Source organism: Sus scrofa, chromosome 18, assembly GCF_000003025.6.
Source record: "Sus scrofa isolate TJ Tabasco breed Duroc chromosome 18, Sscrofa11.1, whole genome shotgun sequence".
Taxonomy (NCBI): Eukaryota; Metazoa; Chordata; class Mammalia; order Artiodactyla; family Suidae; genus Sus; species Sus scrofa.
In genome coordinates, this window is record NC_010460.4 from 5,648,602 (window position 1) to 5,671,548 (window position 22,947).

Here is a 22,947-nt window from a genome sequence, read left to right on the forward strand (position 1 = left end):
TTATTGTGTACATTCTTGCTCCATATTCATCTTGTAACTAGAGATTTATATCTTTTGACCACCTTCCTCCAGCTCGCCAGCCATGCTTGGCATTTCTTGGCTCATAGATGCATTACTCCAAACTCAGCCTCGGTCACATGGCCGTGTGTGTGTGTGTGTGTGTGTGTGTGTGTGTGTGTGTGTGTGTCCTCTTATGAGGACACTAGTTGCTCTGGATTAAGAGCCCAGGCCACTCCAGTAGCATCTCATCTTCACTTGATTATGTCTGCAAAGACTGTATTTTCATATAAGGTCACATTCAGAGGTACTGAGGCTTTAGACTTTAACTTGTCTCTTTGGGGACACAGCTCAGCCCATGACAATGATCTGATGACAGAATCAGCCAGGTGTGAGTGAGCCAGGCCCCAGGGATTGCACCATCCCGGCTGCAGTGCAGGGCCTCGCCCTCCTGGCAGGGTCACGTCCCCAGCCTCCAGGTATCCTTAGGCCTCCACTCCCCGTCGGCTTCCTCCTGGGGCCTGTTCGCCTAAGCCTTCACTCTGCAAGGCACCTTCCTTCCCCAAACCTCCTCCAGCATTTGTCCTCACAGCAGGTTCTCACTGCAGCCAACTCCCTGTGGCAGGTTTTTTTCTCTCTCTCTCTCTCTCTTTTTTTTTTCTTTTGTCCTTTTAGGGCTGCACCCATGGCATATGGGGGTTCCTAGGCTAGGGGTCTAATCGGAGTTGCAGCTGCCAGCCTACGCCACAGCCACAGCCACAGCCATGCCAGATCTGAGCTGCGTCTGCGACCTACACCACAGCTCGTGGCAATGCCGGATCCTTAACCCACTGATTGAGGCCAGGGATTGAACCCGCAATCATGGTTCCTAGTCGGATTTGTTTCCTCTGCACCATGACGGGAACTCCCCGGTGGCAATTTTTATGTTGCTCGTTTTGACCATAGCAGCATGTCGCATCTGGCCCCTGGTGTATGTTGTCGTGTGACTTCTGCGACACTGACCTTCGTCTCTGCTGAATACTTCACGAACTTTCTCACGCCTTTTCTCAAGAAATATGGGTCCCGGGGAGGGAGTGGGGATGGATGGGGAGCTTGGGGTTAATAGATGCAGACTATTGCCTTTGGAATGGATTAGCAATGAGATCCTGCTGGGTAGCACTGGGAACTATATCTGGTCTCGTGTGATGGAGCATGGTACTGTGAGAAAAAATAATCTATACATGTTATGTGTGACTGGGTCACCTTGCTGTACAGTAGAAAGTTGGCAGAACACTGTAAACCAGCTATAATGGAAAGAATAAAAATCATTATAAAATAGAATTAAAAAAAAGAAATATGGATTCCGCTCCAGACACGATGCTTGGGTGGGGAGGCGGTGGCAGAGATCAAGTAGCATTGGACTACATGGAGGAAAACACCATCTGGGGGTGTGTGTGTGTGTGTGTGTGCGTGCACGCGTGCGTGCGTGCGCACGCACGTTAGCAGTTTTGGTCCCAGCAGCTTTCTGAACTGCCAGAGCACCCCTCACAGCAAGGGAACTCTGCCCACAATGCAAGTTGGATGATGAGGGGGATTTCTGGATGCAGCAGGTTCTTTTTTCTTTTTTTGGCTGCACCTGTCGCAGGCGGAAGTTCCCAGGCCAGGGATCGAACCCGCGCCACAGCAGTGACAATGCCAAACCCACCAAGCCAACTCCTTAAACGCTAGGCCACCAGGGAACCCCTGGATGCAGCGGATGCTAAAGGGTGGGAAGTAGTTGTAGAAAAGCTTGTCCCCAACGTTCAGAAGGTAAATCATTTAGATTCTTGTCCGGGGAGACTTTCGGCACTTGGAGACGGAAGCGCTTCGCCTGTCCCCGTGTCAAACGGATGTCTAACCGAACTCTGGGTCTCCTCCTCCACCCAGGCCTCTCTTCCTCTCCGTCGACACCTACCCAAGTGGTCAAGCAGCACACGTTTCCTCTTGAGTCCTACAAGCAAGAGCCCGAGCGACTGGAAAACCGCATCTATGCCTCGTCTTCCCCTCCAGACACAGGCCAGAGGTTCTGCCCATCCTCCTTCCAGAGTTCGGCCAGGCCTCCGTCAGCGTCGCCGACACACCATACTCCCCCCAGGACCGTAAGTCTGGGCCTTCGGCCGGGGGCCGGGCCGCCGGGTGTGGGATGGGGCGGGGGGGGAGTCTGATTGTATCCAGCTAAGGATGTGTGCGCCCCACATGTGGGGTATATCTCACCGTACATCACAAACTGAGAAAAATGACGAGGGCTCAGCAGGCAAGTGACAGTCGGATGAACGGCAGCAGCTGGGCCAGGGCCAGAACGAGGTTTCTGCTCCCTTAGGTTCTTTTTTGAAAATCAGTCCCTAACAGCTTTATGTGCATTGCTCTTGATTGAGATACGAAAGGCAAAAGTCGCAAGCAGAGAAAGAGTCTTTTAATAGAAATTTTGTTCTGGGGTTTTAAGAGTTAACGTCTGACATCATTTGGGAGGCATTCCTGGAAAGGGGAGCCTTTCAAAGCGGAAGGAGAAACGGTGTCTTTGCGTCCTTCCGAGGACCGGACTGGGATGCTGGGGTAAGGATGGACCGGCTGGCTTTGCGCCGGCACTTAAGCACTTCCACGTGGAGCGCCTGAAGTGCGGGACCACCCATGGCCGCCCCCTGGTTCATGTCAGAACCTCAGACGTTCGGTCACCTTCCTGTACCCGGCAAGGAACTAGGAACCCTATCGCTGAAGGCTGTCCCTGTGGCTGTAACTCTTTCACTCGGTTGTGGTATTAGTTTCCCGCAGCTGCTGTAACACCGTGGCACCAACTGGGAGCCTTAAAACAGCAGGAAGCTATTGTCTCACAGCTCTGGAGGCTAGAAGCCTGAAATCAAGGTCCGGCAGGACAGTGTCTCTGGCGGGGAGGATGCTTCGGGCCCCTTCTGGTGGCCCCAGGCTTTTCTTGGTTTGGAGCCACTGCACTCCCAACTCTGCCTCTATCTTTTTTTTTTTTTTTTTTTTTCTTTTTTTTCTTTTTTGCCCACCCCGTGGTGTACCGAGTTCCCAGGCCAGGGAGCAGATCTGAGCCACAGTTGTGGCAATGCCAGATGCTGTCGAACTGGGGATTGACCCTTCGTCCCAGTGCTCCAGAGACGCCACTGATCCCCTTGCACCATTGCGGGAACTCCTCCACCTGTGTCTTTACGTGGCTGTCTTCCCGCTGTGTTTGTTTGTGTCCAGATTTTCCTCTTCTTCACCAGTCACATTGGACCAGGGTCCATCCTAACCCTGTGTGACCTCACCCTCACCTGATTCCATCTGCCAAGACCTGACTTCCAAATAAAGTCTCCTTCACGGGTATCCGGGGTCGGGACCTCAGCACCGCACCATCCAACCACAGCAGGTGTTGTCTTTGGGGAGGAAGAAGATGGCTTGTCCCGCAGAGCACACGCTCTGCCTGCCCTTGTTCATCCTGGGGTCGTTTTATGAGGTGTGAGCTTAGCGAGTATTGTTTCAAGTGCTGAGGGACAAAAGGCAAGGTGTTGTTTCTGCCTTCTAGGACTGACAGCCTGATGGGAAACAGAATAAAACCGTTCCCCAGATAAAACCGTTCAATGACAGCGGAAAGTAGGTTGGGTGGGAATCGGGCATGAAACAAATAATCCACCCTAAAGGGGGCAGAGGGCGAGGAAGGGAGGATACGATGGTCTGATAAGGCCAAGGAAGCCTCCCAGGGCTTGGTCGGTTTTAAATAAGGGGGGAGGTGAAGGGAGGGGCTCCTGGAAAAGAAAATCAGCTGTGACTTGGGGTGGGAACGAGTGTGACATGTAGCACTCAGAAGGAAGAGCAGGTGGGTCGGAGCAGTGATGGGGGGCTGTCCCTGGGGGATGGGTGGCTGTCCCTGGGGGACGGGCATCTGCCAGCAAGCAGACTCTGAGGTTGGAGACAGAGGGTGGCTAGGAAGCAGGAGGTGGTCCAGACGTGCAGAGACGCCAGACGTGGCTCCTTAGAGCTAAGGGGCTAGGGAGGAGGGTCATCTGTGTTCTTGGGTGTGAATCAAATCGTCTAGAAGTTTCTGTTCTCCTGGGCATTTAGCAAAGAGGCTTGGTCCTTGAGATAATGGAACCAAAAAAATCCAAAAGGGAAATGATGAGGCAACCCAATGATGATCAAAGGCGGGAAGCCTCTACTCCCCTAGGGCTGGAGGGACGTGATGGGGGCCCATCAGATGGGAGGTGGGGCCACGTGTGTCTGCCTGGCAGGAGCTGCGGCTACTGAGGAGCAGCCACTGGCCAGGGATGGCATTTGGGGCAGAGGGGTGGCAACCAGCGTGTCCACCTCTTCCTGCCTTCCCGCTGTGTGCCAACCCTGCCGAGAGGCCAGCGGGTCAGGCGATCTGGGACCGAGACCCCGGGGGAGCAGAGGGAGACCGGAGAAGGGGGCACAGAGAGAAGCGACCGGCAGAGAGGCTTGCGTGGATAAAGGCTCAAAATATTGGCATCTTCTCATGGACTGCAGATAAGTGGCAGAATGACCCCATTTTAGAAAAGATGCTGATTTGAAGACAAGGTGGTTCTTTTAACTTCAGATCATTTGAAGAGATGGCGCACGTGCAGACCCAGGGTTTTTCCCTGATTGCAGAAGTTCTGTGCTTGGGACAAGCCTTGCTCAGTTTACATGAGAAAGAATCCAGAGGGTGTTTTGTTTTGTTTTGCTTTGCTTTGTTTTGTTTTTCTGGTCTGCTTTCAGTTCATCCCCCGATGGTGACTAGAAAATGATATTCTTGGGAGTTCCCATTGTGGCTCAACAGCCATGAACCTAACTAGTATCCATGCGGACGCAGGTTCAATCCCTGGCCTCACCCAGTGGGTTAAGGATCCAGCATTGCCATGAGCTGTGGTATAGGTCCCAGATTCAGCTCGGATCTCAAGGGGCTGTGGCTGTGGCATAGGTTGTCGGCTGCAGCTCAGATTCCACCCCTAGCTGGAGAATTTCCATTTGCCATGGGTGCAGCCCTAAAAAGAAAAAAAGTAGAAAAATTATATATATATATATATTTTTTGATGCACAGTGACTTTTGAGAACCATCCATGTTATGAATGGATAAACAAGATGCAGTCTTTCCACACAGTGGAGTATTTTTCCAACTAAAAAGGAAGGCAGCCCCAACCGATGCCACAAGACGAGTGAACTTGGTGCATATTATGCCAAGTGAAGCAAGCCCATCATAAAAGGACAGATGCCGTATGATTCCACTTCGAGGGGGTTCCTAGAGTGGTCGGATTCAGAGACAGAAAGCAAAACGGGGGTCGCCAGGGGCTGGATGGGGAGAAGCGGGGGCGTCGGTGTCTGATGAGGACGGACTGTCAGTTGAGGACGAAGGCGACGTTCTGAAGATGACAGTGGTGATGGCGGCAGAGCACTACGACTGTACTTAGTGGCACTGAAGCGTACTCTTAAAAAAGGGTTAAAACGATCGGTTTTAGGTTATCTATATTTTACCACCTTAAATGAATGGATCCAGTCAACACCACAACACGTATACAGTTTGAGCTTTAGAAAATCAGGGGGATCCCTCTGGGGTCCCCATTTAGGTTTGGAAATGCCCTGTTTCAAAATCGGAAGACAGTTTTTCTCTTGGTTGCTGACATTAATCAGGGGCCTTCATCCCACGTGTGAGTTTCTTCACCCCAAACCTCCAGGGGCTCCCCTGAGGACGTTGCTCACGACGACCTCTGCAGCCGTCGTCTGGTCCAGGTCCCCTCGGCATTCGGCAGCCCTCGGCAGCAGGGCTGGTGATGGATTCAAGTGCATATAAAGTGTTTCTTTAGAATTAGATGATATCGAGCGTCCTTATGTGCTAAGTGCTTTCCGAGCTTGGCTGATTTCATGCGTTTGGTTACCAGCAGGATCTGCCTAGAGGAATTCGAGCGGCTGAAATAGACTTGGGTCCGCCTTTTGGAAGAAAAAGACACTTTCCGTAAACGTGGACTGTGAAGACCACTTTTGTAAGACGTGTTCCCAGGAATTTTATTCTGAAGTTGAAAAGGGGTAACTCCTTAGTCCTGAGTAGATGGCACTCATTTTATTATTTATTTACTCAGCAAATATTTCCTAAGCAACTGCTGGGGGCCGGACACCAGGCTCGGAAAGGCTGATGAGATGACAAGTCGGCGGGGGCTTTCGGGAGGCCAGGAGGCGGACTGCGTTTTTCCATTCCCCACTTGTTGATAGCACATGAGGCAGGGAGGGGCTCGATCAAAAGCTAATAACTCACTTGTCTATTGGGGTGGGGCGATGTGCAGACAGGTGAATAATGACAATAGCATTTGATAGAACCTGTGTCGTTATTACGGGTGAAAAAGCAAACACCCAGTGGGGACTCGGGGAGGAGTGGAAAGCCAGTCCCTGAGGAAGGAAGTGGAAGTTTTCCTCAGCCGCAGAGTGCAGGCTCATCAGCTCTGCATTGAGATGCCCCCTCTGGCTGGGTGTGGAAATTAGATGGCATTTGGATGCAGCGGAGGCTCAGAGGAGACGTGGTGTGACATGCTCTGGACCCTGGTGGCAGTGGAAGGTAGAGGTAAAGGGACTGGTGTTAAAACATAAAGAGCTGTTTGGGGAGTTCCCATCATGGCTCAGTGGTTAATGAACCCCGACGAGCATCCATGAAGACACCGGTTCAATCCCCGACCTCGCTCCGTGGGTTAAGGATCCGGCATTGCTGAGAGCTGTGGTGTAGGTCGCAGACGTGGCTCAGATCCCATGTTGCTGTGGCTGTGATGTAGGCCAGAGGCTGCAGGTTCGATTATACCCCTAGTCTGGGAACCCCTATATGCTGTGGGTGCAGCCCTAAAAAGCAAAAAAAAAAAGAAGGAGCTGTTCGAGAGGTCAATTGAAACAGATTTGGGATGCAGTGATTGATCAGTTGAGCCAGGAGAAGGGAAGCTTCAAGGAATGGATGATTCCAAAGGTTTTGCCTTAGAAAACTGGATGGATGGTGGTTGCATTTGCTGGATAGGGAACGGGGTGGAGGTGGGGGGAGCAGGCTGTGTATGTGTGCGCGCATGTGTGTATAAGCACACACACATGTGAGTTTGGGTGGCGATGGTACCACAAGGTGCCCGCGGGATCATCAAGCGAGGGATCCACGGGCACCTGGCTATGTGAGTCTGGAGCCAAAAATTAAGATTTTTTTTTAACTTTTATTTTTGGGGGCCACACTCACAGCATGCGGAAGTTCCCAGGCCAGGGATGGAACCGGTGCCACAGCAGCAACCTGGGCTGCAGCAGTGACAATGCCAGGTCCTCAACCACTAGGCCACCAGGCAACTCCTCGAAATTAAGATGTTTTAAATCATCAGAATGGAAGTGGAATGTATGCCATGTTAGTAGGTGAGATAATGCAGAGAAGTGTGTGGTAGGTGCAAAAGTCAGGACAACGTGGACATTTGAAGGACAAAAAAAAAAAAAAAAAGGAAAGGGATTCTCAATTGCCTGGAAAGTAGGCAGGAAACCAGGCCGAACCGTATCCCAGGCGCACAAGGAGTGCTTCATTGTGTTGTGTTTCCCGCCTTTGGAGGGCGTGATCCGTGATGTCACATGCAGCAGACTGGCCTTGGGGTGGAAGGACTGAGGTCACGGGTAACCTTGGCAGGAAAACCTTCAGTGGCCTGGTCGGGAGGATGTGGGCTGAATGACTGAGAGTGAAGAAGTGGAGACGTGGAGCGCACAGGCTCCAGAACCCTGGCTTTGAAGGGGAGGAGGCGGGACTGTAGCTGGGAGAATGCGGGTGATGGTTTCCTGCCATCAAGGGGAATGGATTTCAACACTGATGGGAGAGAGTCAGTAGGAAGAGAACCTTTAGAGATGGAAGAGGAAAAGCAAGCCCTCCACCTTGTCTGGTCAAGGAAACGGGTGAGTTTCCGTCAGAGGTGGGAGCGCACAGAGGGGGGCGTTTGTTTTGAACCAATGGAAGAATCGTCTTGCATGGGGTTGAGACCCTGATGCGAAGGTGTTAGGAATTAGAATTGGTACGTAGCCATCTGCCTTTCCCCGACAGCCCCTCCCTTGCTCTCCCTCGTTTTCTCCTGGGCGTTTCGCTCTTGGCTTGTGTCTTGCATCAGAGTCCCCGGAAGCGGAGCCTGAGCTGGGATTCTGGATGCAAGTTTGTTTATTTACCCTGGTGCGCTCGCGGCAGCAAACTCCAAGGAGCAAGGGGAGGGAAGCAGCGAAGAGCAGGGGTGCAGTTTCAGGGGGATTTAACAGCCGCCTTTTGACAGGGAAGCTCTGCAGGATAGATGGTACCAGAATTTGCCCTGCCTGGAGGCACGGAAGCCGGGCTTTCGTAGCTTCATGTGAGGCAGCTCTGGGATGCCCCAGGATGGGGGGATGCACCTGCAGCGGGGAGGGCGCTGCTCCCCAAGGACGGTCCTGTAAGGAGACTGCAGTTTGGGGCCATTAGCAGCAGCCCCTGCAGCAGCTTGGTGACAGGGAGTCAGTGACAGGAAACCCAAGACACCTGCTACAGCCTGGAGTCTCTGTCGTCCTCGTCTCTTGCCTGCTCCGTTCCTGTATCCAATGGCCTGGGTACCGTATCAGTGTTTCTGTGGCTCTGGAGCAAATCTCCCCCAAACGTAAGACAACAGGCATTTCTTTTTTGGTTTGCATTTGTTTTTGTCTTTTTAGGGCCACACCCGAGGCGTATGGAGGCTTGCAGGCTAGGGGTCGAATCAGAGCTACAGGGGCTGGTCTATACCACAGCCACAGCCACGCAGATCCAAGCCTCGTCTGCGACCTACACCACAGCTCACGGCAATGCTGGGTCCTTAACACACTGAGCAAGGCCAAGGATCGAACCCATGTCCTCATGGATGCTAGTCGGGTTCATTAACCACTGAGCCACGACGGGAACTCCAGGACAACAAGCATTTCTTGAGCTCGCAGGTCTACGGGCCAGCGGCCTGGGTTGGGCATTCTTCTGGTCTCTGCTGTGCTTACTCACACATCTGTGGTCACATAGCAGGTCACTTGGGGACTGGCTGGACCCGGGTGGCCTCAGCCAGAACAGCCTGTCTCTATTCTCTGCGGTCTGTCCTCCTCCGGCCGACCCGCTGGATGGGCGCTTAGGGCAGGGACGGGGTTCCCAGACATACGGAGGTCTACGCAAGGCTTTGTGAGGTCGAGGCTCCGAACTCCGCAACGACCCGTCCAACCCCGGGTGGAATCTCTGTCCTCTCCCCTTGGGGTCTGAGTTGGGCTTGTGACTTGCTTTGACCAACAGAACAAAGTCGATGTGACTGTCACGTCGCAGGCCGTGGACGCGGGAAGGGGTGGAGGCTGCGGGCCGCTTTGGACGGCCACCTCCCGTCTCACCACCTAACGCAGCAGCAAACCCACGGCGTGCTTGAGTCTAGAGGCTTATTTATCTCTACTTAAGGCGTCTGATTTAGATGGTTAACTGAATTAGCCCAGTTCCTCTTTGAGAGCATCTTTCTGGTAAGCAAGACTGTCACAGTTTGTGTTTGGAAAAATGGAGAATCTAAGCCAGACGTGAGCCCACGGGAGGTTTCCAAGCAAGTGCTCCTCGGGTCAACATCTGGGGAGAAGGAAGGAGGGGACGGGCAGAGGGAGAGGGTGCGATGCAGTGAAGTCTCAGCACGGTCCTCCGCAGGCCCATGGGGAGCTCCTCAGGGCGGCCCCACGTCGGGCCGAAGGAGCCAGGCTCTATGCCAGAGTCCCCAGTCATGAGATAACAGCTGTCCTGGAAGGGACTTGACCTTGGGCAAGGCCCCTCTCTCCAGCCAAGGGCAATCCTAGCTGATCGTTGAGGCCATCAGCTGGCAGGTGCCCACAGCTGGGGGAAACCCTTCACGCTGGCAGGGTTCAGAGTCGCGCAGTTGACCCTTGAACAGCACGGGTTTGGACTGCCAGGGGCCACTCCTGCACAGCTTTTTTTCGGTAGTACATACTACAGTTCTGCACCATCCAAGCTTGGCTAAGTCCTCGGATGCATAACCCCAGATCCGGAGGAAGCACATCTACTGGACTTGCTGCTGCAGGAAGGGTCAGCACCCACTCGCCTTGTTAGGGGTCACCTGTACCTCACACCCTCTAAGATGTGGACTTATTCCTTATTTTATTTTTCCTGTTCATGATACCAAAACTCTGATGGGTGAAAAGAAGGGCTGTCATATTCCTTACGATACAGTTAATAGGGAACTAAAATGAAGAAAGGGGTTTAGGATGGTTGGTTGAGCCTGAATGAAAAAGATTGCATTGGGCGGGGCGGGGGGGTGTCACAAAAGCCCCTGTCCCAGCCATGGGAGCGAGCCACCCTGCAGGTGGGTCATCCAGCCCCAGTCAAGCCTTCAGAGGAGACCACGGCCCCGGCCAGTGCTGGACTAGAGACCTGGTACCAGAGATCCTATACCAGGAACACCCGCTGAACAACCCATGAACGCCTGACCCACAGAAACCATAAGACAAAGTACTTGCCTGCCAGGGGCGGCCAGAACAAAACGTCACAGACTGGGTGGCTTAAACAACAGGAATTGAGTTGTCACAGTTCTGGAGTCTGGGAATCTAGGATCGAGGAGCTGATAGATTTGATTTCTCCAGAGGGCTCTCTTCTTAGGGGCAGGCGACCACTGTCCCCTGTGTCCTTTGTGCAGACGTGTCCCCAGTGTCTCTTCCTCCTGTTACAAAGACACCAGTCCTAAGGGATTAGAAGTCCACCCTTATGGCTTCATTTAATCTTCACTATCTCTTTAAAGGTCCAAATACAGCCCCAGCGAGGGTCAGGGCTTCAAGGCGAATGGAGGTGGGAACGCGGCTCAGTCCTTATCCGATAATAAAGTGTTACTGTCATCTTAAGCCACCGAGCTTTGGGGTGATCTGCCCTGGATCAAAAGATAACTCATACTTAGTTCCTCATGTTTGTGGGGAAGGAAACAATTCGGCGAATTCAGGAAGAGACAATGAACTCAGGAGCTTTGGGTTCTTTTTAAAAACCAATCATCTTACCGCTGCATCAGTCTCCAAGATGCTTCGTTTTCCCATTTGGCAGGAAATCACCAGCCAATCTTTCAAGATTGTTGTTTGGACTAATTAGCCCCTCTTAAAGTGAGAAAAGCACTTTTTAAAGTGAGAAAAGCACTTTAAAAACCTAAAAGTATTTCAAATCACTTGACATTAAGGAGAAGTTAAAGATTTCATGTCCACTTCGTTTTCTATTCGTCTCCCATTTTAAACATCAACTTACCCCCTAATAAGGCCTTGATGCTAAGACGATCTGCCCAGAAGTGGCCAACGAACAGTTTCATCATCTGTTACTCACCACAGATTAGATAATTTAAAAATAGTTGGGAAAAGATTCACGTTGGGTCAAGGAGTAGGAGCTGCAGCGAGAGCTGCTTCGTAATGGGGCTGGTTATCATGAGGGTTGGAACTCGGACAAGTGTGCCCTGTGTGTTGAAGAGACAGGCAGAGAATACTTATCCTCCTAGCTGTCAAAAAAGGCATTATACTTGGCATTCTTCCTGCGTCCTTGCACTGCGGGAATCATGACCTGATGGGCAGGAAGAAGCCAGAGTGCCAATATGAGAGATGTGCCTGGCCCGTTTTCTGAGCGGCAGCCGGGGTCTGTGGGCTTCTCGTTCACTCTCTTCCCCAGAACAGCTGAGTTCCAAGGAAAGGAGGTTGGGTCTTTTTTACCTGGACATTTTTTAAAGCTCGATAAATGTCCTGCCTCCGCAGGGACCCTGGAGAACAATCAGTCCCTCGGCAGTGATTTCCTAAGAGCCTGTCGATTGCCTGGCACCGTCCTAGGTGCTGATGGCAGCTGAGATGGTTCCTGCTGTCACGTCTCCCAGCAGGAAGGAAGTCCTGCGGGATCAGGACCCCGAGCTCAAACCTGGAGGGGGTGCCTCCCCCCTCTTCATTCCTGGGTCACAACCTAACAGATGGAGGATCGGCTTCAAAAGATTCACGGGTCCCCTGTCCATACACTCGGCAGTGCTGTGATCCAAGAGAGACCACTGTGGGATTTTTAAAAAAAGTCAATCTCCACTGGGGGTTTATTTTTGCCGACTTGGCTGTTGAAGCCAACTCTTCTCGAGGTTGAATCTGCCATCACGACAGTGGCCACTGTGGGCTTCAGCTTGCGACTTCCACCCTGGAGGAGCAACCCTGCCTTACCTGGCAGAGGCGAAGGGTGGCTGGAGTTTATCACGGGTGTCTACCCGCCGTACCTCTACCGGGAGGCAGGATCTGTTGCCATCATCTTTCCCCCTCACCCGGGCTGGGGTGAAGCACGTCCCCCAATAAGTAACAGGTTAAGGGCACCTCAGTGATCACCGATTCCTCTCAGCTGGGGCAGTAGCCAGCTTGCCGAGGGTGGCAGAGTGAGCGTGAGAGGGCAGGGGGTGGATGGAGGATGGGGCCGTCTTTATCAGGAGGTTTGGCATGAAGAGGAGGCGTGAGTGAGGGCTGTAGCTGGAGACGCTCCAGAAGGGCGTTTCTGTTAACAGACGGGTGTAACTTGAGCATGTGAATATGCTTGGCAGAAGGAGTTACCGGTTCCCGAACTTTCGATGCCTCTCCACCCAGTTAGAGGCAAGGGTTTCTCTCCCAGGATTGTGATGAGGCTCCAATGAGATCAGCTTACCCATCAGGTTACCCAAAGGCTCCTAAGCTGGCATGGAACAGAACTGAATACATTGAATTGAACCCAGGTAATTGGGTTCCAAAACCCAATTCTTGCTATGTTTTTGTTTTTTTGTTTTTTTGTTTCTTTGTTTTTTTTAACTGCCTCTTGAGAAGTTCAAGATTCTCGGCCTTGCATGCTGATTCAGCACCTTAGCCCATATCCTTAATTCCCTGGTTGGCACACGCTGGCCCATGGGCTGCATGTGGCCCATTGACTGTTCTTGTCATTAAAGTTTTATTAATATGTGGCCACAGTTATCCATCGATGCACGCTCTTTAGCAGCCGTCATGCTACAGCAGCAGACGTGAGTAATTGCAGTGAAGACTGGGCGGCTGGCAAAGCCTAAAATATTTACCACCTGGCCTTTTTGCAGAAAACAATCTTGCTAGTTCCTGACCAGTCTACGCCAGAGCTTTCCTCTACTGCCATCCAGTTAATTGCTAAGACATCCCGTGCAAAGGGGCACCATGAGGCCAGTCCCCAGAAAGGCCAGAGACTGGCTGTAGAGCTTGCCCCCACCAAAGACCCGGGGCATGTCTCGCTGGGGAGGACAAAGGGGTCAGTCACCAGCCTGCCCACAAGAGGCGCAGGAATCAGAAGGCCAAAAGGATGGCAAACTGGCAAATGGCCCTGCAGAGTTGGGACTGAAGGATTAGCATTCTCCTGCCTCTCAGTGTCACTATGCAGTCGCTTCTGGACTGGACTGGGGACATGTGGAGTGATGCGAGTTTGAGGAAGAAGGGCCCTTAGAGCTCCTTGAGTTGGGGAAGGATGCAGATTTGATGTAAGCAGCGCAGGTGGGCCTCATACTCTTCTCACTGGCTGCCCCAACAGCGGTTTTCGGAGGAGTGCATAGGTCGGACTTACTTTGTAATAGAAGGAATGACTCCAGGGAGTCCCCCTGTGGTGCAGGGGATGAAGGATCCCGCGTTATCACTGCAGCAGCTCAGGTCACTGCTGAGGCACAGGTTTGATCCTTGGCCTGGGAACTTCCACATGTCGAGGGTATGGCCAAAAAAAAGAGACAGCTCTATTGATGAGCTGGAAGTTGGACTTCCTGGGGGAAAGATGGAGCAAGCCAGCTAGTCATGAAAGTCCAGCTGGAGATGACAAAGCACTGAATTCAGGCCACAGGAGCGGACAGTTGGAGGAAGGAGTGATTGTTTTAAAAAGCATAAGATGAAAATAGGCTGGTCTTGGTGGTACCTGCCCAGGTACGTGGCGGGTGAAAGGAGGGCTCTAGGGGGCCTCTCCAGATGCCAGCATGAAAGGGCGGGTGGCAGGTTCGTCAAGTTAGAAAGGGGCAGGAGATGTGGGGGCCCTTTCTGTGATTCTTTTGGGGCATCAAATAGAAGGATCAAGGGGCCTGGATAGACGGTCTGGAGCAGAGAAGCAGAGGTTTAGAAAACTGATTTTCTTTGTCCGTTTTATTTACCTATTGATTAAGTCAAAGAAATCAGGACTCTTAAAACACCTGGACCAGTGCAGCTGCTAGTGCCAGGAAGGAAACACAGTCTAATTCTGTTAAGGGGCACTTGACCGGCACAGTTACAGGCAAATGCGTTTTTAGGGGCTGAACATTCAAGGGTGGAAAAATGATTCTACCTAATCGTCCATTCCAGATGGGCTTGTCTTGATTTGCATTTAGATGGAATTCCTTAAGCTCAGGACTAGGATTGCCCCTAACTCAGAGCACTTAGAAAAGCATTAACTTTAGCCAGCGAAGGACCATTGGTACAAGTGACCCAAACCATAACACCAGTAGTAATGGTGGGGCCGTAATGACTCCGTGGACATGAGCTGTTGGCATGGTGGGAAAGTTTAGCACAAGCCTCCCTGGCATCTGCCTGAGAATGGAGTGCCTGCCTCTTAATGAATGATGCCGAAATTCTGCAGCCGGGCTGGAGTCAACCTGTTTTCAAGGGGGTGCGTGCTATGACATTTTTTTCCACTGTTTTTGAGGCTTAGCATGGAACCCGAAACCGATGGTATCTTGAGTCCTGAGTAAGAAGGTCATCTGCTCATCTTGAGCCTGATGAAAGAAGAGGTATACTTTATTCAGAAAAAGGGAAATCAAAGGAGGTAGTTCAATAAAAAGCCTCTAAGGAACGACACAGAGGGCATTCTAATCTGATTTCTGTGTCTCTGCCAGGGTTTTCCTCTCCACGCTCTGTCTCAAAGCAAATTAAAAGGCTATCGCTTATGATGTGTTCATTTACAAATTGGGAAGGCGATTCAATTATCTTGGTTTAGCCTGATTAAGCCATCCCATTTACTTTCTTCGCATTTAATTTTTAAAATTAGATGCATCTGGAGAGGTATTGCATCCTCTCTTAAAAACAGCATTCCTCGAAGATGAAGAGTTCTGGCGATTGGTTGCCCAGCGCTGTAAACGCACTGGACATGCCTAACTGTGCACTTCAAAATGGTTGAGAGCGGGAGTTCCCATCGTGGCTCAGCAGTAAGGAACCCGACTCGTATCCATAAGGACGTGGGTTCGATCCCTGGCCTTACTCTGTGGGTTAAGGATCCTGCATTGCTGTGGCTGTGGTGTAAGGCTGGCAGCTGCAGCTCCAGTTTGGCCCCCAGCCTGGGAACTTCCATATACTACAGGTGCAGCTCTAAAAAGACCAATAAAAAAAAAAAAAATGGTTAAGAGGGAATTTTATGTTATGTGTATTTTACCACAATTAGGACATTTTTTTTTTTTTTGTCTTTTTTTGCCTTTTCTAGGGCCACTCTGGTGGCATATGGAGGTTCCCAGGCTAGGGGTCCAATCGGAGCCGTAGCTGCCGACCTACACCAGAGCCACAGCAACTCGGGATCTGAGCCGGGTCTGCGACCTACACCACAGCTCACGGCAACGCCAGATCCTTAACCTCCTGAGCAAGGCCAGGGATCGAACCCGCAACCCCATGGTTCCTAGTCGGATTCGTTAACCACTGTGCCACAGCAGGCATTCCTGGACATTTTTTTTTAATATTATTCCTCTAATTATATAGAGAAGCAAAAAAGAAAATGAAAACTTCCCGGAGTTCCACCACTTGGAGACAGAAGTTAAATTGTTGTGTAACGTTCTTTACTTGGCCTTTGTTGTTGCTTTATCCACGGATATAGAAACAGACATATCGGAAATGTAGATGATGGAATAGAATATTTAGCCACTTAGCTTTTCACTTCATATTATAATCAGGCCTCTGTCTTCAATTTGCATAGTTTGGTTGTCAGGAGAATGTCATTTTAAAAAGCCTCCTGTTCATAGAATGTCATGGTTTCACAGCATTAACTCATTTATAAAGTTAAATTTTTTGCACAAATTATAAAGCCCCAAATTCCTGGGTCTAATACAGTAAACAACAAACACCACATAGAGCTGGAAAGCCTGTTGACCAAAGCCATCGAATAGAGACCATGTTGATATTGGGATAAAAATAGTGCAGTTTAGGCACAACATTGTAAATCAGTGATATATTTTTTAATTTTTAAATAGTGCAATTTCAATAGATTTACTCACTCACGATCAGATTCTTTTAAGACACTGGGTATATGCAATACTTCAGTACCCGGAGGGCATAAGAGATTTGAGCTGTTTGCCTTCCCAAGACTCAACTGCCAGTTTGGGGTCCGGTGAGCGGGAGAATGAGGGGAACAAGTCTTACCCTGAGATCTGTCCTCCGATGCTGAACTTGACTCTGTCCTTCCCCTTTGATTATGTCTGACAATTAAAGGTTGATTTAAAGAAGCAGTGTAGGAATTCCCGTTGTGGCTCAGCAGGTTAAGAACCTGACTAGTATCCATGGGGATGTAGGTTCGATCCCTGGCCTCGCTCAGTGGGTTAAGGATCCGGCATTACCGTGCGCTGCTGTGTCGCTCACCTGGCTGTGGCTGTGGTATAGGCCGGCCTCTGCGGCTCCAACTCAACCCCTCGCCTGGGAACGTCCATAGGCTGCAAGTGCTGCCCTAAAAAAGAAGAAAATTAAAGGAAGAAAGAAAGACCCAGTTTATGTGTTCATTACCCGTCCTTCGTAATGCTCGAATCAGCTAGGTCACAGTATCAATATGGCTTAGCTTTTTCAGACTATAAGAATGAACGGCAGAAATAATTTTCCGCTAGCTATATTTGATGTGTTAGAACACAGCTCATGGAAAATATCTGCTTAATTCGTTCAGGATTTTTCCTGGGATGCCCCCCACCCCCACCCCCGCCATGAGGCTGTATACAACACTACATGCTGAAATAATCAAAGAAAGTATCTTCAAGAAGCCTGGTCTTCGTGGCTCAAGAGCCCATGCTCCTTCCCGCAGGCAGGACACGGGTCCACAGAGGGGGTGATGTTTTTTGCTCTGCCTGTGCACTTATCCAGTCTCACAAGTGGGTAATTAAAAAGTCCATTTCCCACTCGGCATAAATCCTCGACCTCATTCACTGGGTGCATTAGGCTTGCAAACCTCTAGCCAGTGACCGTGAAGGACCCTTATGTTAAGGTATCTGTGTGGTGAGAGAGGAAAGCCTTCGAGTCAACATAAATACTCATCCATCGCCTTTAAACAAGGGGGTAAAAGCAGATAGAAAGGCTTTTAGAGCCAGTAGCTCCAGGGACTTAGAGTCTAGTCAGCAGTTAGCTTGTTGGCCTGACGTGAGCGGAAGGACGTACGCTCCATGGACTCCACTGAGCAAAGCCAAGCTGTTGGTCCTTCATTCTTCTAAGAAAGAGGGAAAGCGGGTGCAGACAGCAGTTGAGCAGGGAATGTATTGCCTGGATAAAACAAACCCAAATAATCAAAGGTCTGTTCAAAAGAAAAGTAGAAATAAAGAGCCTGCTTTTTATTTATTTATTTTTTTTGTCTTTTTAGGGCCGCACCTGCGGCATATGGAGGTGCCCGGGCTAGGGGTCCAATCAGAGCTACAGCTGCCGGCCTACACCGCAGCCACAGCAACTCGGGATCCTTAACCCACTGAGCGAGGCCAGGGATTGAACCTGCAACCTCATGGTTCCTAGTCGGATTCGTTTCCGCTGCACCATGATGGGAACTCCAAGGCTGCTTTTTAAATAAACCACCAGGGCCAAAGTGAGAAGATTGAGTTGTATTTACAGATATATTTGGTTGAGTGCATAGAATAAGGTCAGATTTTATTTCCATTCAGACAGCGCTGTAACGGCTGCTTTGGACCAAGGCTGCTGGCTGGCCCACCAAGTCCCTTCCTTACTTAGTCAAGCAGGAGCTTCATGCTCATTATAGAACCAGAATTTCTGTAACTGTCCTATCATTTTCTTCTCTTCCAGCGCCTTATTGAATTAAATTCTGAATTGATTGAGAAGATAAGCAGTAGCCATTAAGAGATTCTGAGTCTTATTTCCAGCTTGGTCCTTTTTTTTCTTCTTCTTCTTCTTTTTTCACCACTCTGTGGCATACGGAGCTCCCGGGCCAGGGATCAGATCCAAGTCACAGCTGCGACCTACACCATAGCTGCAGCAACACTGGATCCTTAACCCACTTGTGCCCAGCTGGAGAGCCAACCTGTGACCTGCAGCTGCCGAGACACCGTGGCTCCTGTTGCACCACAATGGGAACTTCCCAGCTTGGTCCTTTAATACAGAAGGGCAGCCGTGAAAATAATAGAAAGCAGCTCCTTATCCGTTTATACCAGGAAGAACTTGGATGGAATGATTAGACGAGCTGTGGGTTAGTTAAAACCATCTTATCCCAGGTTCCTCATTGACACGATCCAGAGTCATCCCTTTACTCATCTTATACGTGGATCTGATCTTTCAAAGATTTATGCTGAGCTAAATATATTGTGGGACTAAAGATATTTGCACATGAAAGAAACTTTTTTCTCACTGTCATGTCATCTCATTTTGTAGGGCCCTGTTTTAAATTTCCAGTTATTTCCGGTGTTTCTTTTTTATAATCATTTTTTTAAATGATAGTTGATTTACAGCGTTGAGCTCCTGCTTTGCTTCATTCCTCAGATGACACATCTATACTTCTCTGCAGCCATGATAGACCATGATGGGCTTACAATTTTCTTCTTTTTTTTTTATTATAGTTGATTTCCAATGTTGTGCCCATTTTGGCTGTACAGCAAAGTGACCCAGTCATACCCATATATACCTCCCTTTCTTATATTCTCTTCCCTCATGATCCATCCCAGGAGACTGGATACGGTTCCCTGTGCTGTACAGCAGGACCTCATTGCTCATCCATGCTCAATGTAAGAGTTCTCATCTATGAACCCCAAACTCCCCGTCCATCCCGCTCCCTTCCCCTCCCCCTTGGCAACCACAAGTCTGGTCTCTATGTCTGGGAGTCCGTTTCCGTTCTGCAATGGGGGCGTAGTTTAGAGTCCACATAGAAGTGATATCGTATGGGATTTGTCTTTCTCTTTCTGACTTACTTAGTAGGATAATCTCTAGTTGCCTCCACGTTGCTGCAAAAGGGATTATCTTGTTGTTTTTATGGCTTAGTAATATTCCACTGTATATACGTACCACAGCTTCTTCTTCTTCTTTTTTTTTTTTTAAGGCCTGCACCTGCAGCACATGGAGGTTCCCAGGCTAGAGGTCAAATCAGAGCTGTAGATGCCAGCCTACACCACAGCCTCAGAAACGCCAGCTGCATCTGCGACCTACACCACAACTCATGGCAACGCCCGATCCTAAACCCACAGAGCGAGGCCAGGGATCAAACCTTTACCCTCATGCATACTAGTCAGTTTGGTTACCATTGCGCCACAGCAGGCACTCCTGTACCACACCGTCTCAATCCATTCATCTGTCGATGGACGTTTAGGTTGTTTTCATATTTTTTTAACTTAGCCACAAATCTGGTACTGCTGAGATTTTGGGTTAGCCCAAGTTTTCAGTCATTATTATTTATTCACTGAAAAAATATCCCATGATTTTAAAGGCACAGCAGCAGCAGCATTTCTGTTGCTGTTAACTGGATTTATAAAGTTGGGTTTGTCTCTCTGACTATTGCCATACCACAGAGAACGAGCAGGATGTGTTTTCATGGGATTTGAGCAGTATGTTTGGGATGGTCTGACGTGAAGTGTGGGCTCTGTGCAGACAGGATAGTAATGTCTTGAGCTGAGTACGGGGGTAGGTGCTTCATGCAAAGTTGACTCACATATTCCTTCTGCCCCCCCGTGAGGCATGTGCCGTTAGGATCCCCATTTTACAGATAAGGACACTGAGGCGCACCTGCTCCCTGGCAGTCCCACAGGGCCCTTGCTTAGAGGGACCCGTTCCGGGTTTGATTCGCTGTTGCTGTCTTGAAATTCTTCATTCTGATGCAGGGGCCTCTCGTTTGCATTTTGCTCTAGGTCTGGCAAGCAGTGTAGCTGATGCTGGAGTTTCAAACCGTGTTAGAACCGTGAGAGAGCCAGGCGTAGGCCCAGGTGGTCTGCTGCGGAACGCACGCTCCTGGCCCTTGCCAGCCCGGCTCTCAGGGTAGATTCTGGTCCAGGAGAGGCGGCCTGGCAGCTGTCGGTTTCTTCTCCGCATCCAGAACCACTTTGCACGCCCGCAGTTCTCTGTGAGGGCCCAGCGGTGGGTAGGGATGCCTGAAGCTGCCTCAGGCCTCTTCGGAGGAATCAGCTGGTATCCTGGGGTTGCAACCTACTCCACAGCTGCGGCAACGCCAGATCTTTAACTAACCCGCTGTGTTGGGCCGGGGATCGAACCTGCATCCCGGTGCTCCAGAGATGCCACAAATCCTGTTGTGCCACTGTGGGAACTCCTCAGGGGCTATTTTAAAGAGGAAATGGGAGTTCCCATCATGGCTCAGTGGTTAGCAAATCTGACTAGCATCCCTGAGGACGCAGGTTCAATCCCTGGCCTCACTCAGGGGTTTAACGATCCAGCACTGCTGTGAGCTGTGGCGTAGGTCGCAGACACGGCTCGGATCCTGCGTTGCTGTGGCTGTGGCGGAGGCCAGCAGCTATAGCTCAGATTCGACCCCTAGCCTGGGAACATCCATATGCCACAGGTATGGCCCTAAAAAAATAAAAAGGCAAAAAAAATTAAAAATGAAGAGGGAAATGGGAAGAACAATGCCTGACGGCATCTCACGGGCCTGATTCTTCCCAGTGGCGGGCAAGTCTGTCCAGACACGGGGCCCTCTAATTCCTCAGACCTTGAGCCCTTAACTCATATAAAACTATTGGCTGTTCTTTTCTGAAGAATGTCCAAGGAAACGGTAAATGAGAAAAGTCAAACATAATTATCTATTCGTGTATTTCCCGAGTAATACCTGTAATCTGGGTAGGTGTCCTGAGGTTAACCGTGGGAAATGTCTCCTCTGCAAGAGTGAATTCAACAGCAGGAACCCAGGTCCAGCTTTTCTGACCTCTCCTCCCCCTCCACGTGGGTCTCAGTTCTCTGTCTCTGGCACTGTCAGCAGACCAAGGGCAGGAAACATTTGGGAGGGGAGTTCCCATCACGGCTCAGCAGTAATGAATCCAACCCGCATCTCATGCGGATACAGTTCCATCCCTGCCTCGCTCCGTGGGTTAAGGATCCGGCATTGCCATGAGTTGTGGTGTAGGTCGCAGATGCGGCTTGGATCCCAAATTGCTATGGCTGTGGTATAGGCCAGTGGCTACAGCTGTAATTCGACCCCTAGCCTGGGAACCTCCATGTGCCTCGGGTGTGGCCCTAAAGCGCCCCCCCCCCAAAGAAACGTTTGGAAAGAAAACAATAAAACACAGCAAGCTGCCCTTCACACTCGATGCCAGGAGCTGGTGGCTCTTCGTTCAGCTCTGGATTGTGGTTCTGCTGTTAAAACCTCAAATGCTGCATGTGTCCTCCTGTCCTCAAAGTCAGTCACGAAGGAGCCACCATGTCCTTCCGGCCACTCCCGAGCCTGCGTCACTTCCTCTGTGAAGCACCTTCCCCAGCAACTAGGAAGCAGGCACCTCGATACCTGGGCAGGCTGCTGCTAAGGTAGGGATCAGAGCGAGGAGAGAAAAGGTCTGAGCTGCTGCAAACCATGCAGTTCTTCGAAAAAGCTCTTGCCAACGCTGGGGCTCCATAGCTCAGGGGTTAAAGCCCTGGTCTTGTAAAAAGCTCTTGTCTGAGTTCCCACTGTGGCTCAGCAGGTTAAGGACCCGACACCGTCTCAGTGAGGATGTGGGTTCCATCCCTGGGCTCGGTCAGTGGGTTAAGGATCTCATGTGGCTGTGGCTGTGGTGTAGGTCTGCCGCTGTAGCTCCACTTCAAGCCCTGGCCTGGGAGCTTCCGTGTGCTGCAGGTGGGGCTGTACAAAGGGGAAAAAAAAAAAAAAAAACCTCTTGTCAGTGATTGTTTAAATAAATAAAAACCAAACACTAGCCAGGACCACCGGAGGAGAACCATACTAACCCAAACTTAATTTCCAGGTTGCGTATTCTTTTGAGGAGCATTAGAAACAGAACAGAATACTGGGACTAAGCCATCGCGTCTGAGGCCTGGGCACTCAAAAGGCGTTGGCAGGAGTTCCCATGTGATTCAGCAGGTTGGGATCCAGTCTCACCACAGCGGTGGCTCAGGTCACTGCTGTGGCGAGGGTTTGATCCTTGTCCCGGGAACCTCTGCATGCCTGGGCTCAGAACTTCTGCATGCCCCCCTCAAAGAAAAAGGATGTTGGCCAAGACCTCGGGTAAGGAAGCCCATAACTGCCCAAAGCTTTTGAATGGTATCCAGGGCCACACCGCTCCATTTTCCTGGCCCTGTCCTTTGTTGGCTTTCTTTTGCTTCCATAAAGACTTCCTTACTGGAGTTACTGCTGCGCCACAAGGGGATTGGTGGCGTCTCTGCAGCGCCAGGAGGCAGGTTCAATCCCCAGCCCAGCACCATGGGCTAAAGGATCCAGGGTACATTGCATCTGTGGCTCGGATCCGATCTCTGGCCCAGGAACTCCATATCCTGGCCGGGGGGGGGGGGTGGGCGGGGGTAGCCAAAGAAGATAGATAAATAAGGATGCTCTAAATCTCAATGTGATTTAAAACCACAACACTGAAGACAATTTTTTTTGTCTTTTTTTTTTTTTAGGGCTGTACCAACAGCATATGGAGGGTCCCAGGCTAAGGCTCAAATCAGAGCTACTGCTGCCGGCCTATACCACAGCCACAGCAATGTGGGATCCAAACTGCATCTGCGACCTACACCACAGCTCATGGCAACGCCAGATCCTTAACCTGCTGAGCGAGGCCAGGGATCGAACCTGTGTCCTCATGGATATTAGTCAGATTTGTTTCCACTGAGCCATAACGGGAA

General features: G+C 50.5%; 1 protein-coding gene across 8 annotated transcripts in view; it reads left to right on the forward strand.

Moving 5' to 3' along the window:
* Nucleotides 1–22,947, forward strand: part of PRKAG2 (protein kinase AMP-activated non-catalytic subunit gamma 2) — a 269,685-nt gene that overhangs the window by 173,525 nt on the left and 73,213 nt on the right. For all 8 annotated transcript variants that reach the window (XM_021078612.1, XM_021078611.1, XM_021078616.1 and 5 more), the window contains one exon: nt 1,903–2,114. In XM_021078612.1, the coding sequence (XP_020934271.1) occupies nt 1,903–2,114 (212 nt within the window). The remainder of the gene's footprint in view (nt 1–1,902; nt 2,115–22,947) is intronic.